At 34.4% G+C, this 27,893-nt stretch overlaps 1 protein-coding gene across 4 annotated transcripts in view; it reads right to left on the bottom strand.

The window, feature by feature from the left end:
• Positions 1–1,394: 1,394 nt before the first annotated feature.
• The window catches only part of LOC108331626 (DNA-directed RNA polymerase 3B, chloroplastic), a 32,030-nt gene continuing 5,531 nt past the window's right edge, over positions 1,395–27,893 (bottom strand). Inside the window, exons 4-19 of one of the 4 annotated variants that reach the window (XM_017566438.2) lie at positions 24,524–24,593; positions 23,989–24,047; positions 23,549–23,666; positions 23,201–23,314; positions 19,583–19,714; positions 19,059–19,475; positions 18,668–18,718; positions 13,973–14,043; positions 13,621–13,705; positions 13,368–13,520; positions 9,576–9,650; positions 8,931–9,020; positions 7,205–7,252; positions 7,015–7,129; positions 2,901–3,004; positions 1,395–2,055 (exon numbers count right to left, since the gene is read on the bottom strand). In XM_017566438.2, coding sequence (XP_017421927.1) covers positions 1,945–2,055; positions 2,901–3,004; positions 7,015–7,129; positions 7,205–7,252; positions 8,931–9,020; positions 9,576–9,650; positions 13,368–13,520; positions 13,621–13,705; positions 13,973–14,043; positions 18,668–18,718; positions 19,059–19,475; positions 19,583–19,714; positions 23,201–23,314; positions 23,549–23,666; positions 23,989–24,047; positions 24,524–24,593 — 1,813 coding nt within the window. In that variant the 3' untranslated portion in view covers positions 1,395–1,944. Of the gene's footprint in view, positions 2,056–2,900; positions 3,005–6,907; positions 7,130–7,204; positions 7,253–8,930; positions 9,021–9,575; positions 9,651–13,367; positions 13,521–13,620; positions 13,706–13,972; positions 14,044–18,667; positions 18,719–19,058; positions 19,476–19,582; positions 19,715–23,200; positions 23,315–23,548; positions 23,667–23,988; positions 24,048–24,523; positions 24,594–27,893 lie in introns of those variants that run through there. The other 3 variants (XM_052875988.1, XM_017566440.2, XR_008248274.1) reach the window with 3 other exon arrangements.

Raw genomic sequence — 27,893 nt, 5'->3', positions numbered from 1 at the left:
ATCACATCACATTCAACTGTCCCTTGTGACGCACCAACATCTTGTTCACACTAAGCCACCTCAGCCTGTATTTCAGTTTGACCTTCAACATCAACATGACATTGACCCCTCTATTATGTCATACCACCATCTTCTTCACATTCACCATCACCTACACGTACACCTTCACCACTCTCATGCAACACAGGTGCGACTTCTTCTTTAGCTATTTCATCACTAACATATTCTAGCATGTGTATCACCTAAGATTCAGACACTATGTGAACCACGAATAAATGAACCTAACCATTTAAGCTATATAAGTTGACCATGTGCATGGCTCCAGTGTCATCACACAAAGGCTTCAACCTGTCATCGACCACAAAACCTCCTTCTACACAGTACTACAACTCTTTGAATCCAACATACCTCAACCTTTTCACTACACTTTACTACAACAAAGTAACTCCAAAGGTTTGGGTCAAAACTTAAGGTATCAATTTACCTTTCATACTTCAGTGTCTGCCATCGTTTAAGAACTTTTCCCCATGATAGATAACTACCTCAAAATCCTCCTCCATCACACCCAACACAATATAAATATTTCTACACCTATAGAATAATAATATACCAACAGAAAACAACACCTATTAAACGCAGAATGCACTGAAAATGACACACCAAAAAGAACTTTAAAAGTGGACCGCAGCTCAATAAACTTAGAAAGGCATGTCAACATTGTGGGACAACCGCAATATTCATCTTTGGAAAGACAAAAGTCATACGACTACAAAAATCATTGATGAATAAATTGAAACCCAATACAACATTTACTCACCTCCGACGCAATTCACCTCAAACCACCTCGTGATTGACATGCAACCATCTCGTGATTCCAAGCAACAACGTCCGAATGATGAGGTTAAACACTTAAATCTCTTCACTGAATCATAATTTCCTTCAATCAATCCGCAATTTCACTCTATCAAACCTCAATGTGGATGATAGACCCCTAAAGTGCATAAGTGAATCCTAATTTTACAAAATACAAATTCGCTCAAAACATTCCCAATTTGATTTTAATTAAATTTCACTAAATTTTTAATGTTTAAAATGTCAAAATTCATATCATTACCCTACATCAATGTCCTAAATTTGTCGCGTCTTTTAATTAAATCATGTCATTTAATTAAATCATGTCATTGACATTTAACATTGTTCAACCAATTTAATAATAAAGATTCAATTGCATTAATTTTTCATAAATAAAAACCCAATTAGATAAAAATTAATAATAAAGGTTCAATTATATTAATTTTTCATAAATAAGAACCCAATTAGAAAAAAAAAGTAAGAAACTAATTTAAGACAAGTCACCATGAATATTTAACCAAATATAATAAGAAACTTCTAAATTGAATTTCAAGTAAATAAATAATTTTATTAGAAATAAAAAATAAGAGCATGATTGTATCCGTAACGAAATTCTTCTGATCTACAATATATAATAAATTAAAATAAATTTTACAAGCAGACTGTTAAGGTTAGCTCTAGCCCTATGTTCCGCACTGTACAGAAGATTCTGCTGCACGCGTTTAGAAGTAGCCACGTCTATTGAGCAGCAGCAACTCAATTCAGGTATTGAACATCACCAACATTAAAATTCTATGGCGTGTCCCTTCTCCAAGGTGTGATTATAAATTTCATGGGAGATAAAAGTTTATCTCTTATGCCGCCTTATGTCAAATACATCTCGACACCAGCTATAGCCATTCTAGAACAAGAAATTTTTCAAAATATTTTCAGAACCTGTTTTCTTTCCCTCCTGGTCTTCTCCAGAAGAAATGTTGGATCATTATTCCCAATTCCAGAAAGGATGAATTGCAACCCATACGGTCATCCGTATTTTGCATTGGAAGTACGAATACTTTGACTGCAACTTATAATTGTTGACTGGAGAATTGTTCAGTTGAAGAAGTACGGAGAATCAAGAACCTTCTCTAAGTCAAACTCACCTCTCTTTGGCAATGAGGGGAAAGCCAATCCTGGATATGTAGACTCGAAGCCCTCGAGCAACTGCCAATAAATCAAAGTTTCATCATGAAAATAGCCTGAGTTTTGTTTGGTATAAAATGAAAAGAAGTTTTGAATTACACGAACAATATATTTTAGAGTGAGTTTTTACTTTCAACTTAAATGTTATCTAGTTTAATATTGGCCAACGATACTTTCATAATAAACATAGCATTCTCTCAATCAAAATCTGTAATAGTTTGTAGTGGGATCAGCTGAGCTTTAAGTGCTCCTAGTTCACACGGAGAGTAATTTATACATACAAAGCGAATAAAGAAATAGTCAATTCAACAATAATGCAAGAGATAGATAAAAGGCACAAGACTCGCACCAAGAGGGGTTTGGAGAGGGTAGATGCAGGTAGGCTTGCAACCATAAGAACAGTATATTTCCAAGATTTAAATTCATGACCTTGTCTCTAGGCAGCAACCTTACAGTCGCCCAAGACTTGACATCAATTCCACCATAATATAAATTTAATTTAAATTTTCAGGCAGTAGAAACCTTCCAGTTCTAGCGTTTGTGTCCTCAACCAAATACCATTATAGCATAAGGCCAAATCCACGACCAATCATGTATTTAAATGGCTGTTAATGAACGTGTGCATATGATGTCTGTCTATTGGCATGTTTCAGAAAAATTAACCACATAGCAAGTTTCTTTTCCTTTGCAGTTTTGCTTTCATTTTACATAATTATATTTTAAATATAGAAAAACATCGTTTCACCCACAATTAAGGTCAACTGAAATTTGTATATGCTTGATAGTGAGAGAAAAAAAAAATTAGTTTTATTCCAAGTACTTCAAGAAAATAAGCATACAATTCTTGAGCCAGAGAAAGTACTTACATTTTCAAGTATGGGCATGTTATAAAGCTCCACAAATTTTTCTCTCAGAATTTGATTCATTTTCTCAACGTCGCAAGGGTGGGTCCAAAATGAATCATGAACCCCTGCAACAATAATTTCACAATAATTAAGCACTAAGATATCACTTCTTAACAGACATTTCTTCTACAGACACTGGCCCCAGCCCCTCCAAATTTATCGAAGTTCAGCTTAGAATGTGAATAAATGTAAATATATTTATAGAACCTGAAAGCTAAAACGGGTTTTTTATTCAGAAAAATGGATTAAGGTAAGATATTTTGTGTTATTGGTATTTTACAGATTAGATGTCTTGAGCATTTCAAATGCAAGTTGATTCAACCACGGTTTCAAGAACTTTTGTATACTCACTATTCAGAACACATTTAATGAGACTGTTGAGAATCAGAACAGCATATTTTGTTTGCTAAAGCTATGTATTATTTATTTTAGAGGGAAAAATATATCCTCTCTCTTCATGCATAACTGATGTAATGAGTCTATATAAAGTCATATACGCTGTATGTTCCTACACACGGTATACAGTCTAATGTATGTTCACTATTTTAACAAAGACAAATTCAAAGGAATGAGTTACTCGAAACTAGATATGACGAAAAACCAATGAGTACAAACCTCAGTGATGTAAATTTTAATTATGAGAAAAAGGAAAAGTGCATTACAAAGAAAAAGTATATCATATAAAACTCACCCTTAGACTACGCACATATACCCAAAAAGCAGCTTTATGAAAGTTTTACAATACAATAACAACCATAATGTTAACAATGCCCTCAAGCTGGAGCACATAAATTGTATGCACCATGTTTATAACATGTAAACTGAATTCTAGACCCTCTCAAGAACTTAGTAATTTTTGTAAGTTGGTCTTGGAGTTGATAAATCCAGTTAAAGTTCCTTGGACAACAACTTCTCCCATGATAAAATGACTATAGATCTCTATGTGCTTGGTCCTTATTTGAAACTCAGAATATTTAGCTTCTACAATTGATCAAGCAACACGATTTTGTTTCTTGCTCTTCTAGGAGACAATATTCCCTCCAATGAATATACAATATCTTACGGTGAATCTTCTATCAATAAGACAACCAACCTAATCTACATATTGTGTTTTATGTTAATTGGGGAAACGCAAACTTTTGATATTGTTTGATATTGGTAAATATTGTTGATATTGCTTTTTAACAATATAACAATATATTCTATTTACCATATTTATGTTTGGTTGTCATATATACTTGTATCATTCTTCCTTATAAATATATTACCATATGTGTGTTTTAGACACAAGGGAGATTAATTTTATACCTAATTTTACTATATTCAATAGTCCTCATAACAATCTTTGACCTTGAGTCAGAATGCAAACAACATCACTCCAGTAATCAGTGTGAGGATTCTGGATGAATTGATTAACAACTCCTACTACATAAGAAATATTAGGTCTTATAATATTGAGATAAATGAGTTTTTCCACCAACCTCATATAACCATCTTGATTTGACACCTAGGTCTACCTTCAACTTCCGATTTGGATTCATAGAAATATTAATACGCTTGCAATTTTCCACCCCATCTCCTTTATGTCAAGAGTATATTTTCTTTGTGAAATAAAAATACCTTGCTCTGATTGAGCCACTTCTATGCCAAGAATATACTTCAAATAACAAAGATCTTTAATTTGAAAATGGTTGAGTAAGTGGTCCTTTAGTTTAGAGATCTTAGTGGTATCAATCCCTATGATAACTATATCATCAAAATAGACAGACTATTAGATAAACACACTTTCCAAAAGAAGTACAACAATAGAAAACTAAATGATCTGTCTCACTTCATTTCAACCCAAAAACCTACACAATATGACTAAAATTACCAAATCATACTCGAGGTGATTGCTTAAGACCATTGAGAGACTTACACACTATACTAGACTCCTCTTGAGCAGCAAATCCAAGAGGTTGGTTCATCTAAATTTCTTCCTCAAAATCACCATGAAGGAAAACATTTTAACAGTGAAGCTAATGAAATGGCCAATGGGCGAATAGTACCCAAAAAAAGCCTAGTTGTGGTGATCTTGGCCACATTAGAAAAAAGTATCACAATAGTTAAGTCCATAAATTTGTGTATATCCTTTAGCTTCCAATTGAGTTTTAAAGAGATAAACTTCACCACTTTGCACAACATAGACCCATCCGCAACCAACCTTCTTCTTTCTAGATGGGAGACACCAAGCTTCCACATGACATTTATTGCATTTCATCAATCATGGTTAATCGCCATCTAGGATGATCAAGTGCTTCATGAACAATTTTAGGAACAATGGTGATACACAATGAAAAAAAAAATAATATGATAGAGACACACTATGGTAACTCAAAAAACTATAGGAAATGGATTATGTGTAGATTGAATACCTTCCCGAGTAATAGGCTAATCTAAAGTGGAGTCATTGAACGAGTTGATATAGAAGGATCCATAGCATGAGAGTTCGTTGGAGGAGGATATGGATCATGAGAGTTCGAAAAGAATGGGAGGAACTTTGTGCCTCGCATTGGTATGTGAAGAGAGGTGGTGGAGTTGTCAGATTGGTAATCAGTTGAGTTGGTGTTAACAAAACCAAAAATAATTAGAGGACCAAAGGTTGGAACAAGGAGAACATATTGAATGGAAATAGGGGTCTTCTTGGAGGACAAGAAAAGGGTTGTCCTAAGAATTGGTGACATCAATTGACATAGTATCTTTTGGTAGTTGGCGAATATCATTTGTACCCCCTTTTTTAAAACGAAAATATCCCCAAAATTTAATAGCCTTAGCATAAACCTGAAAAGACATTATGAACAAAACAAGTACAACTAAATATACTCTAGGAGAGAGATGAAATAAGAGATCATTTGGAAAAACAGCGGAGTGAGGAATTTGATATCAAGAGATGAAGAAGTCATTTTATTTATTAAAAAACAAGCACAGAGAGAATTGCATCTCACTAATGATGTACAAGAGATTTGCATTCAACATTAGAAAGCACGTAACTTGAATAGGTGTCTATTCTTCCTCTCTACATGCTGTTTTGTTATAATGTATGAGACAAGTGCACTAATGTATTTCATGGCTCTCTCTCTCCCTCCCCTCATGGAAGGCTCTCTCTATTTGTTAGCCATTGTCGCTACTCCCATTTCCTTGTGCAATTTCAGATTTAAGGCTCGCAGTAGAGGGTTGAGTCACGGGTTTTAGCTTTGTTATTTTTATTGCTCTGTTTCTATGTTGGGCCTCCATTTAAAGTCCAACAACTTCGTTATTACATGTAAAGTATAATATATCATATAACCAAGTAGAGTTATGATAAAAGAATAGCGGTATTAGAAAAATATATATTTTAAAATATATATAATATGATAAACTAATAATAATATTCCAGTAAGAAAATATAAAAAGTTATTTATAGCATCATATAATATCAAATTATCATATCATTTATGAAATCTCTCATGTTTGACAGCATTGATTATAGTGAAGCTGGTTTAAAGAAACTTCTATTGTACTAAGATTGAATTTTCTATCTCACAAAAAGAGAGCAAATAAGCAATTTTCAAAAAAAAAACAAATTAATCACTTATTATACATATATCAATTCTATAAGTTTCCCTATTGATGAACTTCACCAGAAAAAAATTGGATCTGGTTAGATGTATTACAGATGTATTTTGTATATGGGTTAGGGCCATCCCTAGGTAATGCTAGTATGATATATGTATACATGTTCCTCAGCCTAGGCAACACACCAAAGGGGGATTCTATCACATGAATATAGACTATTTCTCTCTACAAATTCCATGAGAAAGGAACTCCTCTAAACGCAAGCGTAAAGAAAACTGCACTTTCTTCACAATGGTAAAAGTAATAGATTTCAACTCCATCTGTACTTCGTGGTGCAATTAAAAAACACAAGACAAAACAAACAATTCCAATACCTTTAAAAAGTATAACAAAGTACCAACTACTATTTATTAATATTTTACTCCAAAGGGAAACTTCACATATATTTGTTGTCATCTTTGGTAAAATGAGAATTTCAAACCTGCAAAACATAATCCAGCATCATTGCAGGCTAGAGCAGTCATCATCATGTGTGAACTATCCAATGAATGTACAAAGTTAGGAGGAAATGCACTTCTCTGCTTCTTGACAGATACCTGGAATACTGTCTTAATAACCAAAATAGTTCAGAAAGAAAATAAAATTGCGATATAAAGATTGTTTACACTTACAGCAGTCCCCTCCCTTTGCAAAGCCAAAAGCTGAAGAGATGTTCTTATCTGCCGTAAATGGTGAGATTCATTAGTAAAACATAAGGAGATCAACCAAAAACTTAAAAATCCATATAATTTGATTGAAATATATAATTATTGGCACCTGACAATAGTTTCATATTTTCTATAATTTAAATTGGATAAATAGTCAGTTGAGTACATTAAGTATTGTCATGTTTCATTTTTTAGTGCAATAAGAAGAAAAAGAAAAGAATAGCCTTAGTACCAAAACTTTGATTCCATTAGTTTTGCTTGAACTCTGTTAATGTTTGAAGTAATTGAGCATGTGTTCGGTCTTTAGTAATTGTCATGTGTGTTTATTAATTGGAATATCCACATTAATATGGAATCAAAACTCTAGATTTAGAATACATGTGAGTAGAGCTGGGATAATTGCCAGGTTAATTATCATTAATTTCTATGGCGACATTTGCATCCCCTTCATATATTTGGTTATATTTTTAGTTGATGTGAGATCTCCAACAAATACTTTAGCATCTATGGTACCTCTAATCTTTCTAGAAATATGCACATGTTAGAGGTGGTAAGAATTTGGAATGGATCAACAATACAACATTTAAGATAATAAGGCTGAAAAAATGGGAAATATTTGGGTGATTCTAACAAATTGAATATGTTACAGCTAATTGTTGTTGTCTTAGATCCTAGATATAAAATGAGATAAATGAAATGGACAAAAATGATCAACTTTTTGATCCAAAAAAGACAAAAGATTGTTAAAGTCAAAATTGGATATTTCTTTGAAGTTGGTGTTTGGTGAATATAAAAGTCATAAAGGGGGAACTCAATGTCACACAACAAGCACATGTAGACAAACCTAGTTACAAGAATGATCCATATGGTTTGAATAAATATTTGCAAACAAGGCTAAAAACTTTTCACATAAATCCGAGCTTCAAAAGTATTTAAAGGAAGAACTTGATATAAGTGCTGATTTGTATATTCTAGATTGGTGGAAAATTAATTCATCCAGATTTCCAATCCTTTCAAACATAGCACGTGAGTTATTAGTTGTGTTGTGCCGATTTCTAAGTCTGCATTCAGCACAAAAGGAAGAGTATTTGATCCATATTGGAGTTCTCTATCACATGAAAAGGTGGAGGCATGTATTTGTACACATGATTTGCTAAAAGATTCACCTTTACCATCATTGTTAGACCTATGAATTTGAGGAGCTTCCATGTGATGACCAAAGAATGTTATTACAATATTTAAGTAACAAAAGTTTTACATATTTTTACAGAATTGGTTTCTAAACAAGACGTTGGCTGGTCAACCACTATTTCTCTTGAAGTATACTGTAGGATTTAAGATTATAGTATTTTATTTATTTTTCTAGTTAAGTTGAACTAATTCAAGATTACATTTTTTCTGCCAATAGCTACGCGACAATCATTTTTCTGGTGAGGTCATTATATATGCATGCAAGTTTTAGGATGATTTTGGAAGTTAAAGAAATTAGAATTTAGAATTCAGTCAAATATAATCTTAAATTTAGTTAGTTTTTGACATATTAATATATTAGATAAAGTAGTTACTTCATTTTTAGAAAATATGGATTCAGTTGTCTCTTCTTTTTATAACCCATGTCTCCTGGTTTCTCTTCATTTCAACACCACCAAAATAAAAATATATAAAAAATATTGATATGCTGAAGGTTCACCTGATAACGTTCACTTTTACAGTATGGTTGTACAACAGGAAGACCAAGAGGAGTGGTCCAGCAAACAGCCTGATTTTCACTAGCAATCACCTGTAGTAGAATTGTTCAAAAATAACTAAACAGAACCGAATTCTTAAAAATTGAATTAAATTGTAAGAATAATTTATCCAAATTGAATAGAACTGAAAAATGGACCATACAGACTAATAATGTAAAATGAAGAGACAAGTAACAAAACTCTTCCTAAACATAATAACTTTCATATTATAGCTGTCGTCTCCAACAATTTGGGCATTATAAAATCAGCAAAAATTCTATGAAACGAACATAAGTTGTTTTTCTATAGAAAACATTTTAGGTTTAGTGCAAGTGCACTGACCTTTTTCTATAACAAATCAGTACTGAAACTGATTTTGGAAGACAGTTCAGTTCTTTTGAAGTTACTAAAAGTTTTGATTCCAAATAATTATTTCTAGACAGCCCTAACCTGTACAAAGCTTCAAAGCCACCCTTTTCAGGAAAAGAGACAGAAAAATTGCAGAAACACATTACATACATGCATAAGCCCACAAGAAAAATGCCAAAAGTATACTGTGGGACTAATAGCATCATTTGGAATCCAACATACAGTGACAAAAGAGCTACCTTTGCACAATCCCCAAGCCAACTCATGATGCCACGTGCAGCCTCAAAAACTTCTCCAAGGGCAGCTAATGTCACCTATTGAAAATAAGTTCGAGAATTTTGATAAAAATTCCTAACATGACTCAAAAAGACAAAGAGTGTTTAAGTACATAAAGAAAATGTCTATAGAGATTTTTCTTTCTTTCCTTTTTTTGCATAAATGCTGAAATTTTAGCGAAAGCAAACTTCATTTTTCTATTCTATCAAGAATTGACTGTTCCAGGAACAAATGACCTAACAAAAAATTGTTGAACTATAGGAAAGAGAGACATCGAGTTGAAACAGTATGTAACTAAGACAGCACGAATACTTAATTTACAGAGACAAAGGAATCAAATACAACAAATATAAAAGATTTAATATTCCCTAATAATAAAAATATGATGTGGAAATAAATAAAAACATTCTTAATAATAGATATATTATCCAGATATTCATTATAGAACATATACTCCTTATTTCTATAATTATAATACCCCTCCTCAAGTTGGAAGATATATGTTGATGTGTGCAACTTGCTACAAATATAACTGATCTTTTGGTCCTCCTAAAAACCTGGTGAATATGTCAGCCACCTCTGCACTAGAGTTGACCATTCTAATTATGATATCTCCAAACTCAAGTTATTTCCCTAATCAAATGACAATCCAGCTCACTCCCGTGAAAGACAGGATTAGAAGTAATGTGTGATGTTCTATGTGTTGAAATATGGGTGTAATTATTACACATTTACTGTACAATAAATATAGATTGATTATTTAATATATAGAGAGGTTTTTGTAAGAAATCCCTAAAATTAAGGGATTGCGATTAGGAGTTTATTTGCTAGATACACTCCAAATTTAGAGTCTTTATGTCTAGAGATTTATTTCCTTTATTTTTAGGAGATTTATTTCTTTTATTTGAGGAGATTTATTTCTTTTATTTGAGGAGATTTATTTCCTTTTATTAGGATTTCATTTTTCCTTTAAATACCAATTTGTTATTTCCTTTTGAGATCAAGAAAAGTAGTTTCATAATTATTGCCTAGTGCCTTCACATTTTTCCACAATATGGGTGTCACATATAAGTAGCATTTAGGAACTTTTTTAAAATTCAAGTTCTTTGAGGAATTGTTTTACCATATAAGCTCAAAAGTGACTAATGTCATTGTTCTGTATTTTGTTTCTTACTTTTCCATGATATTAAATTACCTCGAACAGGAACCCGATACCCTAAAGTTTAATCTCCATCGCTTGGTGACCCTGCTAGTCATCGTCAAAGTACCCAACAATTTGACTATTTCTCTTATCTTTGTAAATAAGGTATTTTCCAAGAGCCTTCTTAATATACTTTAGGATTTGTATGACTACACCCTAGTGGTTTTCACAAGACACTGCAAAGACAATGTCAGGATGAGTTATAGTGATGTATTTTAGCTTACCAACCAACCTTCTCTATACCACAATTAGCATGTGATTCTCTTTGGTCAGGTACAAATTTGATAGTCACCTCCTTTGAGTTTCGTTATTTTGTCACTTTTATTAATGAGTATTCATGTCATACTTAGGTTTACTTAAAGAAATATTGGTCAAAACTTTTGAATACCTGTCTTTCCTTAAAGAAATCAAAAACTAGTTTGGCCAAGGAATAAAGATCTTAAGGAGTGATAATCTCAAAGAATATTAATCCTAACTAGTTGAAACTGATCGTACCTTATTGCTTGGTGTCAATCTACCTATCTATCATTGGGGTGATGTTACTCATAGTGCTTGCTATCTTATTAATAGAATGTCCTCTTCTTCTTTGGACAATAAGGTTCCATATTCCAAGTGTTTTCAAATGAACTTCTACTTTCCCTTTATCCTTGAGTCTTGTGCGAATTTTAAACATGGAGTGTCATCAAGTTTGGTTAAAGTCTAAGGTCGAGTTACCAAATGTGTCTTTTTAGGATATTCTCGTCTTATAAGGGTTGTGGTGTCATTCCCCTGACAATAGAAAATATTATATGTCTACAAGTGTCACCTTTTTTGAATAAACTTCTTTCTTCTTTCTCCACCCAAGATGATAACTTTGTCCAATAGGTCTTGCCTATGCCTTTAGTTAATCCCTTTGTGTATCCTATTCCAAACAGTTTTCCAACTTTTCCCAATAATTCAAATTCTTCTAGTTAGCACAGCTCACTTAGACCAACGCTCCCTCCTAACACTTACCAACAATGGATTCAAATGTACATGGTGAGTCCTCGTCATCAATTTCCTCATTGTCATCATTCCATACTACGAATTCTAATAATGAAGATTCAAATTGACCTAATGTAATTTGCAAAGGTACCCCTAGCTCGACACACAATCTTCATCTTATTTCCAATTTTTCAGGCTATCATTGTTTGTCTTCTTCCTATTTTTCCTTTTCTCTCCTTTGTATCTTATATTACTATTCCTAGAAATGTAATTGAGGCACCTGATCATTTTGGATGGCAACAAGCTAGTAATTGTTGAAATGCAAGCTCTGGAACATAATGATAGATAGGACTAGTTCCTTTTCCTCCTGGACAAAAGGTTTTTGGTTGTCTCTAGGTTTATGCCGCAAAAGTTGGGCCAAATCATAAAGTTGAGCACCTTAAAGCTAAATTAGTAACCAAATCATATACTTTGATCTATGACCTTGATTATGGTGATACTTTTTCTCCCGTATCCAAAATGATTATTATGCATCTCTTTTTTGCCATGATAGTTATATGTCATTTTCCTATTCATCAATTAGCAACAAAAAATGATTTCCTTCATGGTAATCTAGAAGAGAAGATTCACTTGTAGCAACCTTATGATGTTTACGGGGAGTTTGACTATGTTTGCAAGTTGCAATATTCTATGATCTCAAGCAATTCTCCTCATGATTGGTTTAAAAAATTTAGTCATGTTCAAACCATTGGGCTTAAATACAATGAGGTAAATCATTTAGTTTTTTATTGTCATGAAAATGTGTTTACTTTGTCTGTGTTGATGACATTGTCACAACACAGAATGATGCTTCTAGAATCTTAAACAAACACCTATGCAATCACCTTGGATGTCTTAAATACTTTATAGGAATTGAAGTGACTCAATAAAAAGAAGGTATTGTAGTTTCTCAAAAGGAAATATATTTTAGATACCTTGAAAGAAACAGGCATGACTAACTCTAGACCAATATATAGCCCTATGGATCTAAATAAAAAATTAATGGTAGATCAACGTGAACCTCACTTTGATCTAGAGAGATATAGAAGAGAATTTGTTACTTTGATCAACGTGAACCTCAATATATAGCCCTACCATTACTATACCTGATCTATCTTTTTGCAATTGATGTTAATGAGTTTATGCAAGCAATCAACAAGTGTTCACATCTTTTGTATGAACAAATTAAGCAATTGTTGTGAAAAAGGATTTGTAGCTACACCCACTTAACCATAACCCAAATTCAGAAGTCCAAGTGGAATAGTTAGACAAGTCGACCTTCTGAATACCAACAATATAGTGTGCAAATACAAGAGAATCTGTTATGGAGGTCTTATTTATGTTCATACGATATTAAATCTCCTTTATTTATTTACTCTTCTTTCTCAATATACATAAAACATTCATATTGTCTCAGACACATGGCTTTATCTCAATTTCTCTCTTTCATATAGTTTAACATTAATGATCATAGATTAATAATGGCCCATCAAGGAAGCTATTGCAATCTCAAAAAGCTAAAATCCTAGAATATAATATTGTTGATACCCACCTTAGCTGCATAGCAAGCTGCAGCATATAAAACTCTATCATCATCAATCACACCTTTCTCCTCTAATCTTCTCTTAATTTGCTCCCGCGCCCCAATAAAAGTAACACCATAAACAGAAGTCATTACCGTCTGCTTGACCAGTTTCCTATCAATCTGAATATTTCCAAAAGTTTAGAATAGGAACAGATAAAAAAGACATAATCAATATCATTTAGCAATCAGCACAACCTTGAAAATTTAAATAAAGACTGACCTGATCAATCAACACCTTTGCTAACAAAGCATTTGGAAAGGTATCTGGGTCCTTGTTGCTGTCTCGTCTCATTATATCATAAACCCTACTCATATTGCAATTAAGTGACTAAAATATTAATTTTCCAAAGCAATTATGACAAGAATTAATTGGACATACATGGGATGATGGACCACAAAAGTTCTGAGTTTGGATAATTTACTCAAAAGCATAGTCGGTCATGAAGTAAGATCACACAAAAATGCAACCACTCCATGAAAAGAAATAAATGTAAACATTTTTATAAGGTGAGGGAGTACGGAAGTAACAAGAAATGCTCAGAGGTGAATATACTGTAATAAGTTTAATATACCTAACAGCAATCTCTGTGTATACATCAGCAGGTTTCTCCTTAGCTACTAAGTTAACCGCTGCAGCCTCCGGCTGAGAAAGTACATTTATTCCAGTAAATAGAGTGGTAAATCAGAGATTAGAAAATAAAATCAAATAATTTATCACTTAACCACCCTAGTAATGGAAGGAAGCATATAAAAAAAAAATAAAGTAACCAAATATCTATGTGGGAAAGATTAATGAATTCTGCACTGACTACGATTATGGTAGCCATTTTAGAATGTGACAAACACCTTAATTGTCATACAAATGTAATTATCAATCATTGCAATTGTGAAAAAAATGTATAGGCAGTAAAAAATAATTATGGAATTACTTTTCTTGATCTCAAGAAGAAACAATACATAGGTCTTTAAAGGAAAAACGAAATTCTATTAAAAGGAAATAAAACTCCTAAAATAAAAGAAATAAATTTCCACAAGCAAAGGAAATAAATTCTTGACATAAAAGCTCTAAATCTGGAGCAAACCTACCAAACAAATTCCTAATCCCAATCTCTTAATTTTAGGGATTTCTTACAAACAAATATATATTTATTATCTAATTGATATATATTTATTGTACAGTAAATGCAATATTTATACCCATATTTCAACACCCTCTCTCAAGCTGAGGAATAAATGTCCTCAATTCCCAACTTGGTTGAGATTATGGAAGTCTGAGGTATTGAGTCCTTTTGTCAGCACATCAGCCACCAATTGCCTGGACGAAGTGTATGACATGCATACTAAACCTTCTTCTAATATTTCCTTGATGAAGTGTCTATCTATTATTATATGTATTGTTCTGTCATGTTCAACGGATTTATGTGCATTGTCTATTGCTGATTTATCATCACAGCAGAGCTTCATGGGTCCCTCCAAATTAATCTTCAAGTCATCTAAGATAATTTTTATGCATAATAACTCACATAACTCTTGTGGACCTAAATTCTGATTCAGCAGATGATATTGCCACCACATTCTGTTTTTTGCTTCTCCATGTCACTATGTTCTCACCTAGGAAAGTAACAATATTCAGTTGTTGATGTTTTATCAACAAGAGAACCTGCATAACTTGCATTAGTGTAGGATCCAAGAGTTAGTCCTCCATTTCTTTTGAACAGTATTTCCCTTTTCAGGGGCTTCCCTTCAAGTACTGTAGAATTCTACAAGCAGCTTGAAGATGAGATTCCTTCCGTTCATGCATAAACTGACTGATGATACTCTCACTAAATAAGCAATTTCTGGCTGTGTGTTAACCAAATATATTAATATTCCAACCAGCCTCTAATACATCTTTTTGTCTCCAGCTGATTCTTCTTCAGCCTTACATAACTTGTGATTGGGATCCATTGGAGTTGACACTAGTCTGCACCAAATTTTCTCAATTTCTACCAGCAAAAAGGTTATATATTTTTGCTGAGATTTGAAAATTCCCTGGTTAGTGTTTGCTACCTCAATACCTAAAAACTACTTTAATCTTCCCAGCTCATTTAGTTCAATTTACTGGACTAGTCTCTGTTTCAAGTCTTCCTTCTCTTTTTCATCATTTCCAGACACTATAATGTCATCAAGATAAACTAGAAGTATTGTTACCCCCACTTTCTGTGAATGTTTAGTAAATAAAGTGTATACATTCTGATTTAAATGTTTAGTAAACAAAGTGTATACATCTGATTTAAATGTTTGTAGTTTCAGGTTCAGAACTTGGATTGGATTCATGGACTTGTCACATGTTTGGTATGCTCTTCCTTTTTGTGTAGACATTGTTGAATCTTGGGGCTGCTCTGACCATTCCAGTATTTTTTATGGGAATCCTTTTATGTGGATTGGATTCATGGACTTGCCACATGTTTGGTATGCTCTTCCTTTTTGTGAAGACATTCTTGAATCTTAGAAAATTATGGGTACAAACTCTTGGGGCTGCTCTGAGCATTCCATTCCAGTATTTTTTGGGAAAATTATGGGTACAAACTCTTGGAGTGCTCTGCCCTAGAATTAATTTGCTCAGTTGTAAGTTCATTTTTGTAGGCTTCTGTTAGGTTTCTAGATAGAGGAAACCAGGAAAACCACTGCAAACACCTAAACTCACTAAATAGATCTCGTATTATTGATTCTATGCAACAAGTACAGCCTGAATGCATCCAAGGGACAATGTTCCCTTCACATAGGATGGCAATGATCCAAAAAACATATCCCTGCAAACAAAGACCCCCAACTATATATAGAAAGTCTCACTCAACCTAACCAACCAACAACTACTTTCTTTATACGTTTCCTCCTAACATACACATTACATATCCTATCAGCTTCAGTTAGAGCATGTGACAGAACAAAGGGTTCAAGGTGGTCATCACAATTTCCTGAAAGGACTTCTTGGGAGCCAGAATTGCAGAAAAAGATTAAGTTTCAATGAAAGTGACATAAATGGAGATATACAATTTTTAAGAAAGTTTATAACATTTGTAACCTTTTTGAGTTGGTGAATAACCAAGAAAGGCACAACTAACTGCCAGAGTATCAAGTTTGTCTCCATTGTGGTTGTGGGTATGTACAAAAGTTGACCCAAATATTCTAGGAAAGAGGCCATTTGAGATCTGGAAGTGAGCGAGATAATAGTTTAGGGTTTCAAGTGGACTTTTGTTCTCTAGGCTATGTGAGAGAAAGCCTATTTATCATATACACAGCAGTGAAGACAGCTTCTCCCCAACAACTTTTTCAAATTTTCCCTTGAAAGAGAAGTGCTTGGGTGGTGTTAAGCAAATGCCTATTTTTCCTCTCTGTCACTCCATTCTGTTGAGGAGTATAGACACATTAAGAGTCATGAATAATCCCTTTGGAATGAAAATAAGTATACACATTTTCGTTCAAATAATTCCTAGCCTTGTGGAACCTAAATCCTTTTATGTGGAGCTCGAAATAATTTTGAATCATTGAATGAAAAATGGGAATGATAGTGCTCATGTTAGATTTTGTTCAAGCAAATAGTGCCAAGTAATTCTAGCACAATCATCAATAAAGGTTACAAACACAAACCAACAGCCCCAGGGATATTACATGTAGTATATGGTCTCCATATATCACTATGGATTAATTGGAAAGATTGTGAACTTCTGTTATTGTTAATGGGGAAAGACACACAGGTGTGTTTGTTAGGTTTCTTGATAAAAGAAACCTATTTATCAGCACTCACACACAGAAAGGAATATCACACACTCCAAAACACTGAAAATACTCTGATTATTAGATTGTAGTCAACAAAACAACCTGTACAATGTTTCCAGGGACAATGTTCCCTCCTACACAGGATAGCAATAATCCTGTTCTCTATTCTTCTAAACCAGAATCCTCATTCCCAGACAAGGCTACCTCTCACTATATAGACTTTCACTGAAAGTCTCTCCCCCCTCCAAACCTCCTGACAACTACCTACAACAACCTATTTTTTAACAACCTTCCTCCTAACATATACATTCATAATCCTATCAATTTAGCCAATTCACAAGCCTCACAATGCAACTTTGAGGTGCCTAGATTTTAAAATTGAGCGGAAAACATAATTTTAAAAAACAGAAAATGATGGATTTCCTAAGCAACAATGATACAACCAAAGAGTGGCTTCATTTGATATATTGAGATGAGACATGGGTCGGTCAACTTTGGATTCTTGGAATGGTTCTAGGTAGTAGAGCCCATTTCTTTGCTGACCAAGTCCAATCCTCCTCCCTGAGTCCTGCTCTTGAAAAACACACAAAGATCGGGAAAACATTTCAAAGCAATTGAGGTCATATGTTAATTTTTTGATGGAGAAAAGACTTGTCAAGAGTTTTGGAACATGGAGAACATCTTTAAGAATAGGTTTGGAGGGTAAAAGGATATCTCCAAATCCTGCAACTGTAGAAGAGTCATTGGCAACAATAATTTTCCTATTGCTTGGACATGGGGCATAAGAATGAAAGAGTTGAGATGAGTACGTCATATGATCCATGGCTACTGAATCCACAATAGCACCATACGAGACACTCATACAAGAAATGTTACCTCAGAGATCATGAGACCATGATTCAGAGAGTTTCTCATTTAACCTATACAAAGTTCTAATGCCTTGAAGTTCACCAGTCTTTTGTAAAAAATTGGAATCTTCTTTTGTTGATTTAGGATCAAACATCGTGGAGATGCAAATTAGCAACTGCCAGTCTAATGGGTGATTTTACAAAGATAAAACAGCAATAAACGCTGTTACGATGAAATTGCAGCAACTGTAAGAAAAACCTAGAGCTTTGATACCATTATACATATATATACACACACACAAAAACATACATATGTATATACATACATGCATACAAACATACTATATACATACAGTAAATGTGCAGTATATACACCCATATTTCAACAATTATCAAATCAATATTTTGATTGCGTATGTTTGGTAAAAAGTTGTTTTAAGATCAATTTTGTTTTGATACAACATAAATAAGATTTTAAATAAGAAATTGAGCATGAATGAAGCTAAAAGAGGGAAAAAAAATGTTGAAAAATAATCTGAGTGTAAATGTTGAAGAAAGCTATATAAAAACATTAAACAACAGAAAAATCATAAACAAATGAAAGAACAGATTATATAAAGAGTGATTGCAAAACAAAAAAAGTCAGACAAGTAAACCTACCTCATTTCTTCCCAGTGCTGCATAGTGTTGTAAGCCATTACAGGAACCGTCCTAAAAATTCAATAGAGCAGCATTACTGAGAAATATTTTTATTCATACAGAAAAAATTATAAACTGAAAAGTAATCTCATACCATAGAGTTTTGCAACAACAAAAAGCCCACAGTGCGTTCACTTAAAGTGTTTGGGTACCAAATTTATATTTTCTTTTTTTCGTGTTTTTTGGTTTTCTCTGTGATTGCATGCTACCTTTCAGATAGTAAAACTTTATTGAAAATCTAATTTTGTCTTGAGGGTCTACACTTAGACTTGATTTGATTAATATGCAAAGAACACCAAAAAGGCACAGTTTCCTTTTTACATTGTTTAAAAGCTTGTAATGAAGAATTTACCTGATGAATTGGAAGATGTGAGATAAAAGAATTTGGTGAAGAGCTTTTTAATGCCTCTGATAGATTAATACAAGCAGTAAGGCACTGAAAAGGATCCTCAGCCGTTAACCACCAACGATTTCCATTAACAGGGTTATCAGCAGAATCAATTATATCATTAATATGATTCTCTATAAATGCTAACCGCCCGTCATAAGATAGCTTCTCAATACCACCAGCATACAAATTTGCTAGATGTATCTTCAACCACCTTAGTCCACACTTTCCCAGTGGCTTCCCTTCAGCAAATTCAAGTAGTCCTCGACACAGATCAGAACCTAAATGATTCAAGTGAGGATGCATAGGATATGCTCTGCCACGGAAGTCAAGATTGTGTGGATAATAAAAGCCTTCCTCGTCCTTCATTTTTCTTGCCACCTGTTTTAATAAATTATTTGGTTTTAATTATCACTGGTCTAGTGAATCATTGGATAGATTAAATGTATCACATGAAAGTTATTCTATAATGAGAGGGGAGATCTTACAGAAAGCTTAAGTTCAGTGTCACATCTTAGAGAATGCCTTTCCATATTAATTTTTTTTGCCTTCCTTAGACCACATTTCCACTCCTGAATTAGCTTTAAATCCTCTACAGGTGGCTTATCTGGTAAAGGAACCTACAAGTCAAACAAGAATATATGCAAAGTTGAGAATTAATTACATGATTGAATAAACAATTTCCAGGCACTTGTATGGATTTGGGCCATTTGGATGAATTTGGAAATTTATGCTGTGATTACAACAATTCATTCTGGTCCCATCTATAACTTTAGAAAATCTGTCATATAAGGTTGTCAAATGAATGCATTTTCAGTTCATGAAAAGCCCCTTTTTACCTCACTTAGTTGGATAAGGCTTAACTTTTACAGAGAATGTCTATCAAATTCAGCATATTCTGCAGTAAAAGGCAATACAGGAAGAAACAGTCTGCATCCCAAGCCCGAGATACTATTATCTTTCAAAATGAAAATCCCTATCCCCAAATTCCATTATTTCCCTATATAATAGATTTCAGTATCTGCTCTGTCCCGTAACTAACTTATACCTACAGTTCCATTTCTTACCTAAAGTGAGAATTAAGGCCTATATGTTTGAGCCTTCGAGTGTACACCTTAAGAGGCTTATCCACTTGGACCACCAACTGAAATCTATTAAGAAATGAATTTTAAACCTAACTTAACCCAACAAAACCAAGTTGTAAGGTGAGATTTGTACTCACTTATATATATATATATATATATATATATATATATATATATATCGTAAATTGACCTCATCTCTAATTAATGTGATATCTCCAATACACACCCTTCACGCCAAGACATGTACATCTCAAATGTGGAACTAAATATTTGTAGGTAGTCCAATAGCAACCCAATAATGAGCAGCACAAAAGGCTGAACAAAAAACAAAAACCACGCTAGGAAAGGCTTTGATACTATAATAAAAAGTGAACTTTATGCCAACAAAACCAATTTATAAGGTTGTTACAAACCAACACCTTAAAAGTAAGAAGAAAAAGAAAGAAATGAAGTAACCATTGATGTTGGATTATTTTGTTAATGGAAGCATAATACAAAAGGATAACAAATCCCACTACCCAGAGCTATGCTCCTCTAGAGCAATTTTTACCAAAAAACCTAACTTCCCTTAACTAGCAGTGAAAACTACTACAAAAAGGATTCCCATTCCCCCTCTACGATTGACTTTTTCTTCTCACCCAAATTTTCTTCCCTTTCCTCTAACTCCTCTGCCACTATGTCATGCCACCTCAGCCATCCAATTTTTCTTTCTCAGATACACTTTTCCCCATTTTGTCTTACTACCTTCATGGGCTAGTGGTTCATGAAGCCCACTCAATCTCTAGGTCTCATCAAAGATGAGGTTTTCACTCACTTATATACTGTAAATTGACCTCATCTCTAGTCGATGTGGGATCTCCAACAAAACCCATTGGACTTAGGTTCCTATCATTTTACCACTGCTTCTAGAATCTTCCTTGTCCTCAAGCCAAGAGGGATAAATTTGTTCCATAGTGTATTCTACCTCCCATGTAGCCTCGCCTCTTCAGCTTGACATCAAAAGTGCATTTCTACATGCCAACCTTAATGAAGAAGTCTACATGAAGTAACCTCTTGGATTTTTTGCTCGAGAGAAGTCATCTATATGGTATGTTGTTTACACAGGTCCCCCTATATGGTCTTAAGTTATCACCTGAAGCATGGTCTCAGTATTTTCAAGCTACCATCCAACAATTTGAAATGATGCAAAATGATGCTCATCATTCTCTATTTTATCAACATTCTCTCTAAAAATATATCCATCTCATTGTATATGTGGACAACATTGTTATCACAGGTAGTTATTAAGAGGGTATTGGGTAACTAAAATAAGACCCTTGCTCAAATGTTCCAAACAAAAAGACCTTGGACACCTGAGGTATTTTTTTAGTATAGAAGTGGCATAATCCAAAGATGGTTTGGTCATCTTGTCGAAGAAAATATGTTCTCAATATTCTAACTGTTAGGATATTTATCCTATTTTATCATGATTATATTGTGTCTAGGATTACTCTATTTATCATGATTATATTATGTCTAGGGTTACTCTATTTATCATGATTATATTGTGTCTAGAGTTACCCTATTTATCATGTACTCTTGTATCAATTTATTCTTATAAATAGAAGATTATGAGAGGGATCAATTAAGCCCTCTAGAATTATTTTACAGTTTAATTCTCACCAGATACGAGATAGATCCTCCAAAGAAGAGGGCTTTTTTCGAATAAGCCAAATTTACAAAGATAAGGGAAATACTCTAATTGTTGGGTGTTCTAAAACTAACTAGGCAAACTCACCAAGTGATAGACGGTTGACTTCATGGTATTATGTTCTTGTTGAAGGTATTTCAATATCATGGAAAAGTAAGAAAAAAAATGTTATGACAAGGTCAAGTGCACAAGTGGAATATAGGACAATGGCATTAGGCACTTGTGAGCTCATACGGTTAAAACAACACCTCAAAGAGCTTAATTTTTAAGAAAAATCTTAAATGCACCATGTATGGGACAGCCAAGCAACATTACACATTGCCTCTAGTCCCATCTTCCATGAGAGGGCCAAAACTAATGAGGTGGATTGTCATTTCATAAGAGAAAAACTAGAGTCTAGAGACATCACCACTAGATTTGTGAACTCTTTGGCTAACATATTCACCAAGCCTCTAAGAACCAAGTGACTATATTTGTAGCAAACTGCCCTACAACCTATGTGCTCTGGCTTAAGGAGGAGTGTTATAATTATAGAAATAAAGAGTTGATCCTCTATAGTGGAGAATATTATTGTAATTATATAAATAAGGAATTGATCCTATATAGCAAGGAATATTTAGATTATATATGTATTCTTAGGAACTTTTAACTAATTCTCGTATCATATATTTGTTATTGAAGAATGTCATATATTCTCTATTTATTGTATTAATTCATTTTTCTCAATATAAATAAAGCACTTGTGTTGTCTCAAAACCCTGTTCCAGCTTAATGTTTCTGTCTTCCTAGAACTTAACACACTCCTAACGAAAACACCATATATAGAAATTATTTTAAATTATGTAGTTAAAGACAATACAAGAGAAAAGAGTTAGGACCCCAATTCAATATATTATTTAATCACTATCAAATAAACCCTTGTCCCCACTATTCCTTTATTTCCCTATATAATATATTACACTATCTTCTCACTGCTAAAATTAACTTCTCCATCCTTGCCTTATTAAGGCCCTATGTGTTTGGGACTTTAAGTGTACACCTAATGTGCTTCTTCTTATTGGGTCACTAATTGAGACCCATCAGACTTGGATTCCTATCAAGTTTAAAGCCCATTTTACATAGCTTAGTAGTCTAGCCAGTAAAAGCAATAGGTAATCAGGGGGAAATATAGATAATACAATCAATCTTTTATAATGACTTCAACATCTGCCACATCCCCTTTTATACTTTGAAACGTGTTTATTCATTTTTTTGCAAATATAAAATATATTCATTTGCATAGATAGAAGAATTTTATAAGTAACTAATTATAATTTTTTACTTGTGCTTACGTCTTTGCAATTAACCAGTCCTGCAATGTTACCTCCTCCTGCCCAAATTGACTCAACAACTCCAAGCACTCTTTTATTTACTCGCCATTTGGTGTTTCCAAGAATATCCAAAGCCTGCATAAAACAATTATGCTTTTTGATAAGAAAACAATACACCCTTAGCAGTTAGAGATACAGTTCAGTGAATCTGAAAATGTAGAAGACTACAAAAATTGAAACTGTTCATAAACACTGGTTTGGTAATGCATGCAATGCATCAAATCTTTTAACAGATCATATTTTTACACAGTACAGTCACACACTTTCATTGAACCCAAAAGAAAAGGACTTGAAATTTACATAAACTACCTCAAAAACCTTTTGTATTTGCTCTGCATTTACACTCTTCATTACATCTTGTTGCTTTCTAGATCCATGAGTACGCATAATATAAGATGGTAAGAAAAAGTGTCCGCCCTTGTCATATCTACAAAGAGTGTGTTATAAAATGTTAGACAAACAAATGCATAAACAACTAAACTATGAAGCATTATTATTTTTTTTAAGAGTTAAAAGTTACCTGCATCCTTCACTATTCTCATATTTTGTTTTTTGCAAATTCAGGTTCATTTTTAATTTTAAAAGAAAGCTATAAGTTCATTTACTAGTTACATTTCTTTCTCCTGGATCTTGAAATTTCAAACTCCACATAATAAATCATGTTATAATGATATAAAATCAAAGAAAATTCAGGCATTTCCAAATTTCAAAATACAATACAAGAGAGACATTCATTCCATTTGTCATACCCTTTCCATTTTTTGGGAGGTACTAACATAGGCATGTAAGGTATGAACATATGCTTAGCCTGCAGAAACAAACACTTATAAGTGAGTCAAAACCTTATGTTACACACTTTTTAGTAGTGCATGCTAACTAACTTAAATGAATTAGTATATCATGTTTATCTTAAGTCTAATTGCATGCTTAATAGCAAAAAAAATTGAGAATAACAGAACAAAGGAACAGCATTTATGGAGAAGTCCAGATTTCACTATTTCAACAAAACTTGGTGATTTTAGATAGAAAAAGACGTTTATACAGATTCATAAAAACAAAGGAGTGAGCATCTATCTTCACCTGCATCCAAATGCTAGCTCTTTTGGGAAGAGGTGAATGAAATTAAAAAATAGTTGTCACTTACAAGAATATCACACATATAAGATAATACTGGATTTACTTTATAATCATGAAGCTATCACTTCAGTAGTTATCCTATGAACAGAATAACTTCATCTATGACATAATATTGCTTAAGAAAAAGAAGACAGTGTCTCAACTTACACATTGTTCAAGCCCAACTAGGACTAAGGGATCACATTGTATAACACCATACTTCTTTGAAAACTTTTGCCTACAAGCAAAAAACAGTTATTTGAAATTGCAGTTTATAAACAAGTGTGATAAAGGAACTTCAATTAATCCCTTACCTACTCTTTCAAGATATACAGTTAGTCAGAGTGTAAAGAATATCTACTTTGTTTTAAATACATATAGTTGTGGAGCAAGAACTGCCATGTTTATATTTCCCACTTCCCTAGATATGAGTTATAGCTTGGTTTAATGCACCATAGGAAGTAGTGGTATCTAGTTCTTCTCTTTTAATATGCTGTCATAAATTACCTTTTTTAAGAACATTGAAAACAAATAAATCCATTCTGCTGAGTGAGATAACTACTCAAACAAATTTGAAAAAAAATTGTTTCTCTACTAACATGTATCAAAGCTCCAAACCTATGAGTTGTGCTACCACAAATATCACAACAGGCTTCTTTACCCTAATTTTGACACAACATCGCAAAACAGTGCAATCTCTCCAAATTTGGACGTAAAATGAAACTTGACCACAACACCAAAGTTGAACACAGAGAAACCTTCTATTAGGGCTCCACTCCAGTGTGATAGTAGCACTATCACACACTATTTACTACTACGTACAAAACAAAACTATTAGTTATATTAAGTTTATGAAACCTTTATTTTATAATGAAAACAAAAAAGTAAATAGCTAAATAGAGTACATGCATTGAATGAGTGACATAAAGATGAAATAAGGAAATAGGATAAGCTCAAAGTATTTTTTTCAAATTCCCTTTCATTTAAAAATTTAAGTTTACATGACTTTTAATTTCTTTTCTTAAGAATTGGTGAAGTAAAAAACATAAATCGTTGAATTGTAATAGGGATACAAAATTACATTGATTCATCCATATACTGTAAGATACAAAACTATTTAAGATTAATCTTGGAATACAGATTGGTAGATAGCCAAAGTGTATCAATAGTAAGATTTGAACCAAGAATAGTAAGATTCTAATAGGTATGTGTCAAAAAATAAAAAATATATCAAGCAACATTTTTCAATGAAAATTATTTTACTTGGCCACACTTGAGATTGAAACTCTAAAATAATTCTCGAAAGCTTAAAAGATCCCTCTCACTCTCATTCTATATATATGAAAGTTTGATACAAAGTACATGATAAATAGAGTAACCCTAGACACAATATAATAATGATAAATAGGGTAATCCTAGACACAATGTAATGATGATAAATAGGGTACATATTCTAACACTCCTTCTCAAGCTGGAGCATACAAATTGTATGTACCAAATGTGTCTCTTAGAGGCCTCAAATGTGATTATGATAGGATGATGAGGGTGTATGTTAGGAAAAAGAAGAGTATGTGAGTAGTTAGTTGCATTAGCTGGCCTAACTGTCTGACAGTTAGGAAGGGGGAACAATGATGGTTGTATAAATAGTTAAAGGGAATAAGGGGAGGGACTTTTGGACTGTTAGTAGTTTCTAAAACAGGATTTGGTTATCCTTGTTGGGGAAGGTTAAGCTTCCATTGTTCTTCCTATTCTTGCATTCTTTCTTGAAAGTCAATAATATCAGAGGTTATACACACTCTCTGTACTGTTTCCGAGAGTGGTTGAGTGAGAGATAGGATTTCTTTAACAAGAAACCTATCAATTTGGTCCGACCTGCCGGATCCAAATTTTGTGAGAAGTAAACGAAGATGGAGAACGATACCGTTGTGAGACTGGAGGCAATTGAGATCACGATGGAGGGAATGAAGGCTGAGTCAGCGGCTGTACGACGAGACTTGCAGCAAATTATGAGGGTCTTAGGTACGCGCGTTAATCCATCGGAGGGGAGTTCCGATGACAGTTCGGTGAACGACAACAGACACCAAGTCGTGCGGGAAAATGAGAATGGGGGAAATGGAAACCGAGGCGAGGAACAAAAGCTGTGGCGGAAAAGGATTGAATTGTCGACATTCGATGGAGACGAGCCTTTGAGTTGGCTCAACAGAGCGGAAAGGTTTTTCGACATTCAGAAGGTGATGAGCGATGAAGACAAAGTGGAAATCGCGTATGTGAGTATGGAGGGAAGCGCAGCGTACTGGTTTACATTCTGGAAAGAGAAAGCAAGAAATCGCTCCTGGGACGGTTTGAAGGCCGCGATGATCAACCGGTTCGGTGGGGGATTTAGAGGAACGGTGTTCGAGAGGTTGGCGTCGTTGAGACAGGAGGGCACGGTGGAGGAATTTGTGCGCAACTTTGAGGTATTGACGGGACAGACAAGGGGCATACTGGAGGAGCAAGTACTCGGATATTTCCTCGCCGGACTGCGGGAGGACATAAAGGGGCAGGTTCGAATCCAGAACCCGCCGGATTTAACGGAGGCAATGAGGGTCGCTCGGGACGTGGAGGATGCGATGGTGAGAGCGCAAGGGGGGTTTGTGAGTGGGTTCAGAATGAATTCCGCAGGCGTGCGATCATCGGGAGGAGTGATACGAACAGACCCGATTCGTAATCCGGCGAACCAAGGAGGCCGAGTGGAGACGGAGGGAAATGCGAGAAGAGATGGGGGTATCGCGAACGCGAATACGAGACTGAATATTGCTGGTGGGAACGATAACCGTGGAAGAATGGTGAGAAACCTACCATATCCGGAGTTTCTCAAGAGAAGCAAGGAGGGCCGTTGCTTCCGGTGCGGTGGCCCATTCGCGCCCGGCCATCGTTGTGATGAGAAGAGTTTGAGGGTATTAGTGTTGGCGGAAGACGAAGAGGAGGAAGAGGGGGAAGAACCCGAAACCCAAGGAGAGACGCTCTTGGAGTTATCGGCCTGTTCTGCGGAAGGGCTAACGTCGGCCAGGACGCTGAAATTGACAGGGATGATCGGAGAAAAGAGGGTGGTGGTGCTGATAGACAGCGGCGCCAGTCACAACTACATAGGCCGGAAGCTGACGGAGGAATTAGCACTGAAGGTGACGGACACCCCGGCGTACTGCGTGAGTTTGGGTGATGGCCACCGGAGAATGACGCAGGGCCGGTGTGAGAAGGTGACGGTGAAGCTGGAGGAAGTCGATGTGGAGGAAGATTTTTACGTCTTTGAGCTGGGGGGTGTAGATGTAATTTTGGGAGTTGCATGGCTGGCCAAACTAGGAGAAGTAAGCACCAATTGGGGAAAAATGACTATGGTCTACAAAGTGGGGGACAAGAAGATATGTATAAGGGGTGATCCATCATTATCGCGACAGGTGGTGAATGCCAGGAGCTTGTTTAAACTAGTGGAAGCTGACTCAGGGGCTGTGGTTTGGAATCTGTGCAAAGTGGAGGAGGAAAACTGCAGTGAGTGGGATAA

Source organism: Vigna angularis, chromosome 4 (assembly GCF_016808095.1).
Source record: "Vigna angularis cultivar LongXiaoDou No.4 chromosome 4, ASM1680809v1, whole genome shotgun sequence".
Classification (NCBI taxonomy): Eukaryota; Viridiplantae; Streptophyta; class Magnoliopsida; order Fabales; family Fabaceae; genus Vigna; species Vigna angularis.
Note: the sequence above shows the minus strand (reverse complement) of the source record. Positions and strands in the feature narration are given on the sequence as shown.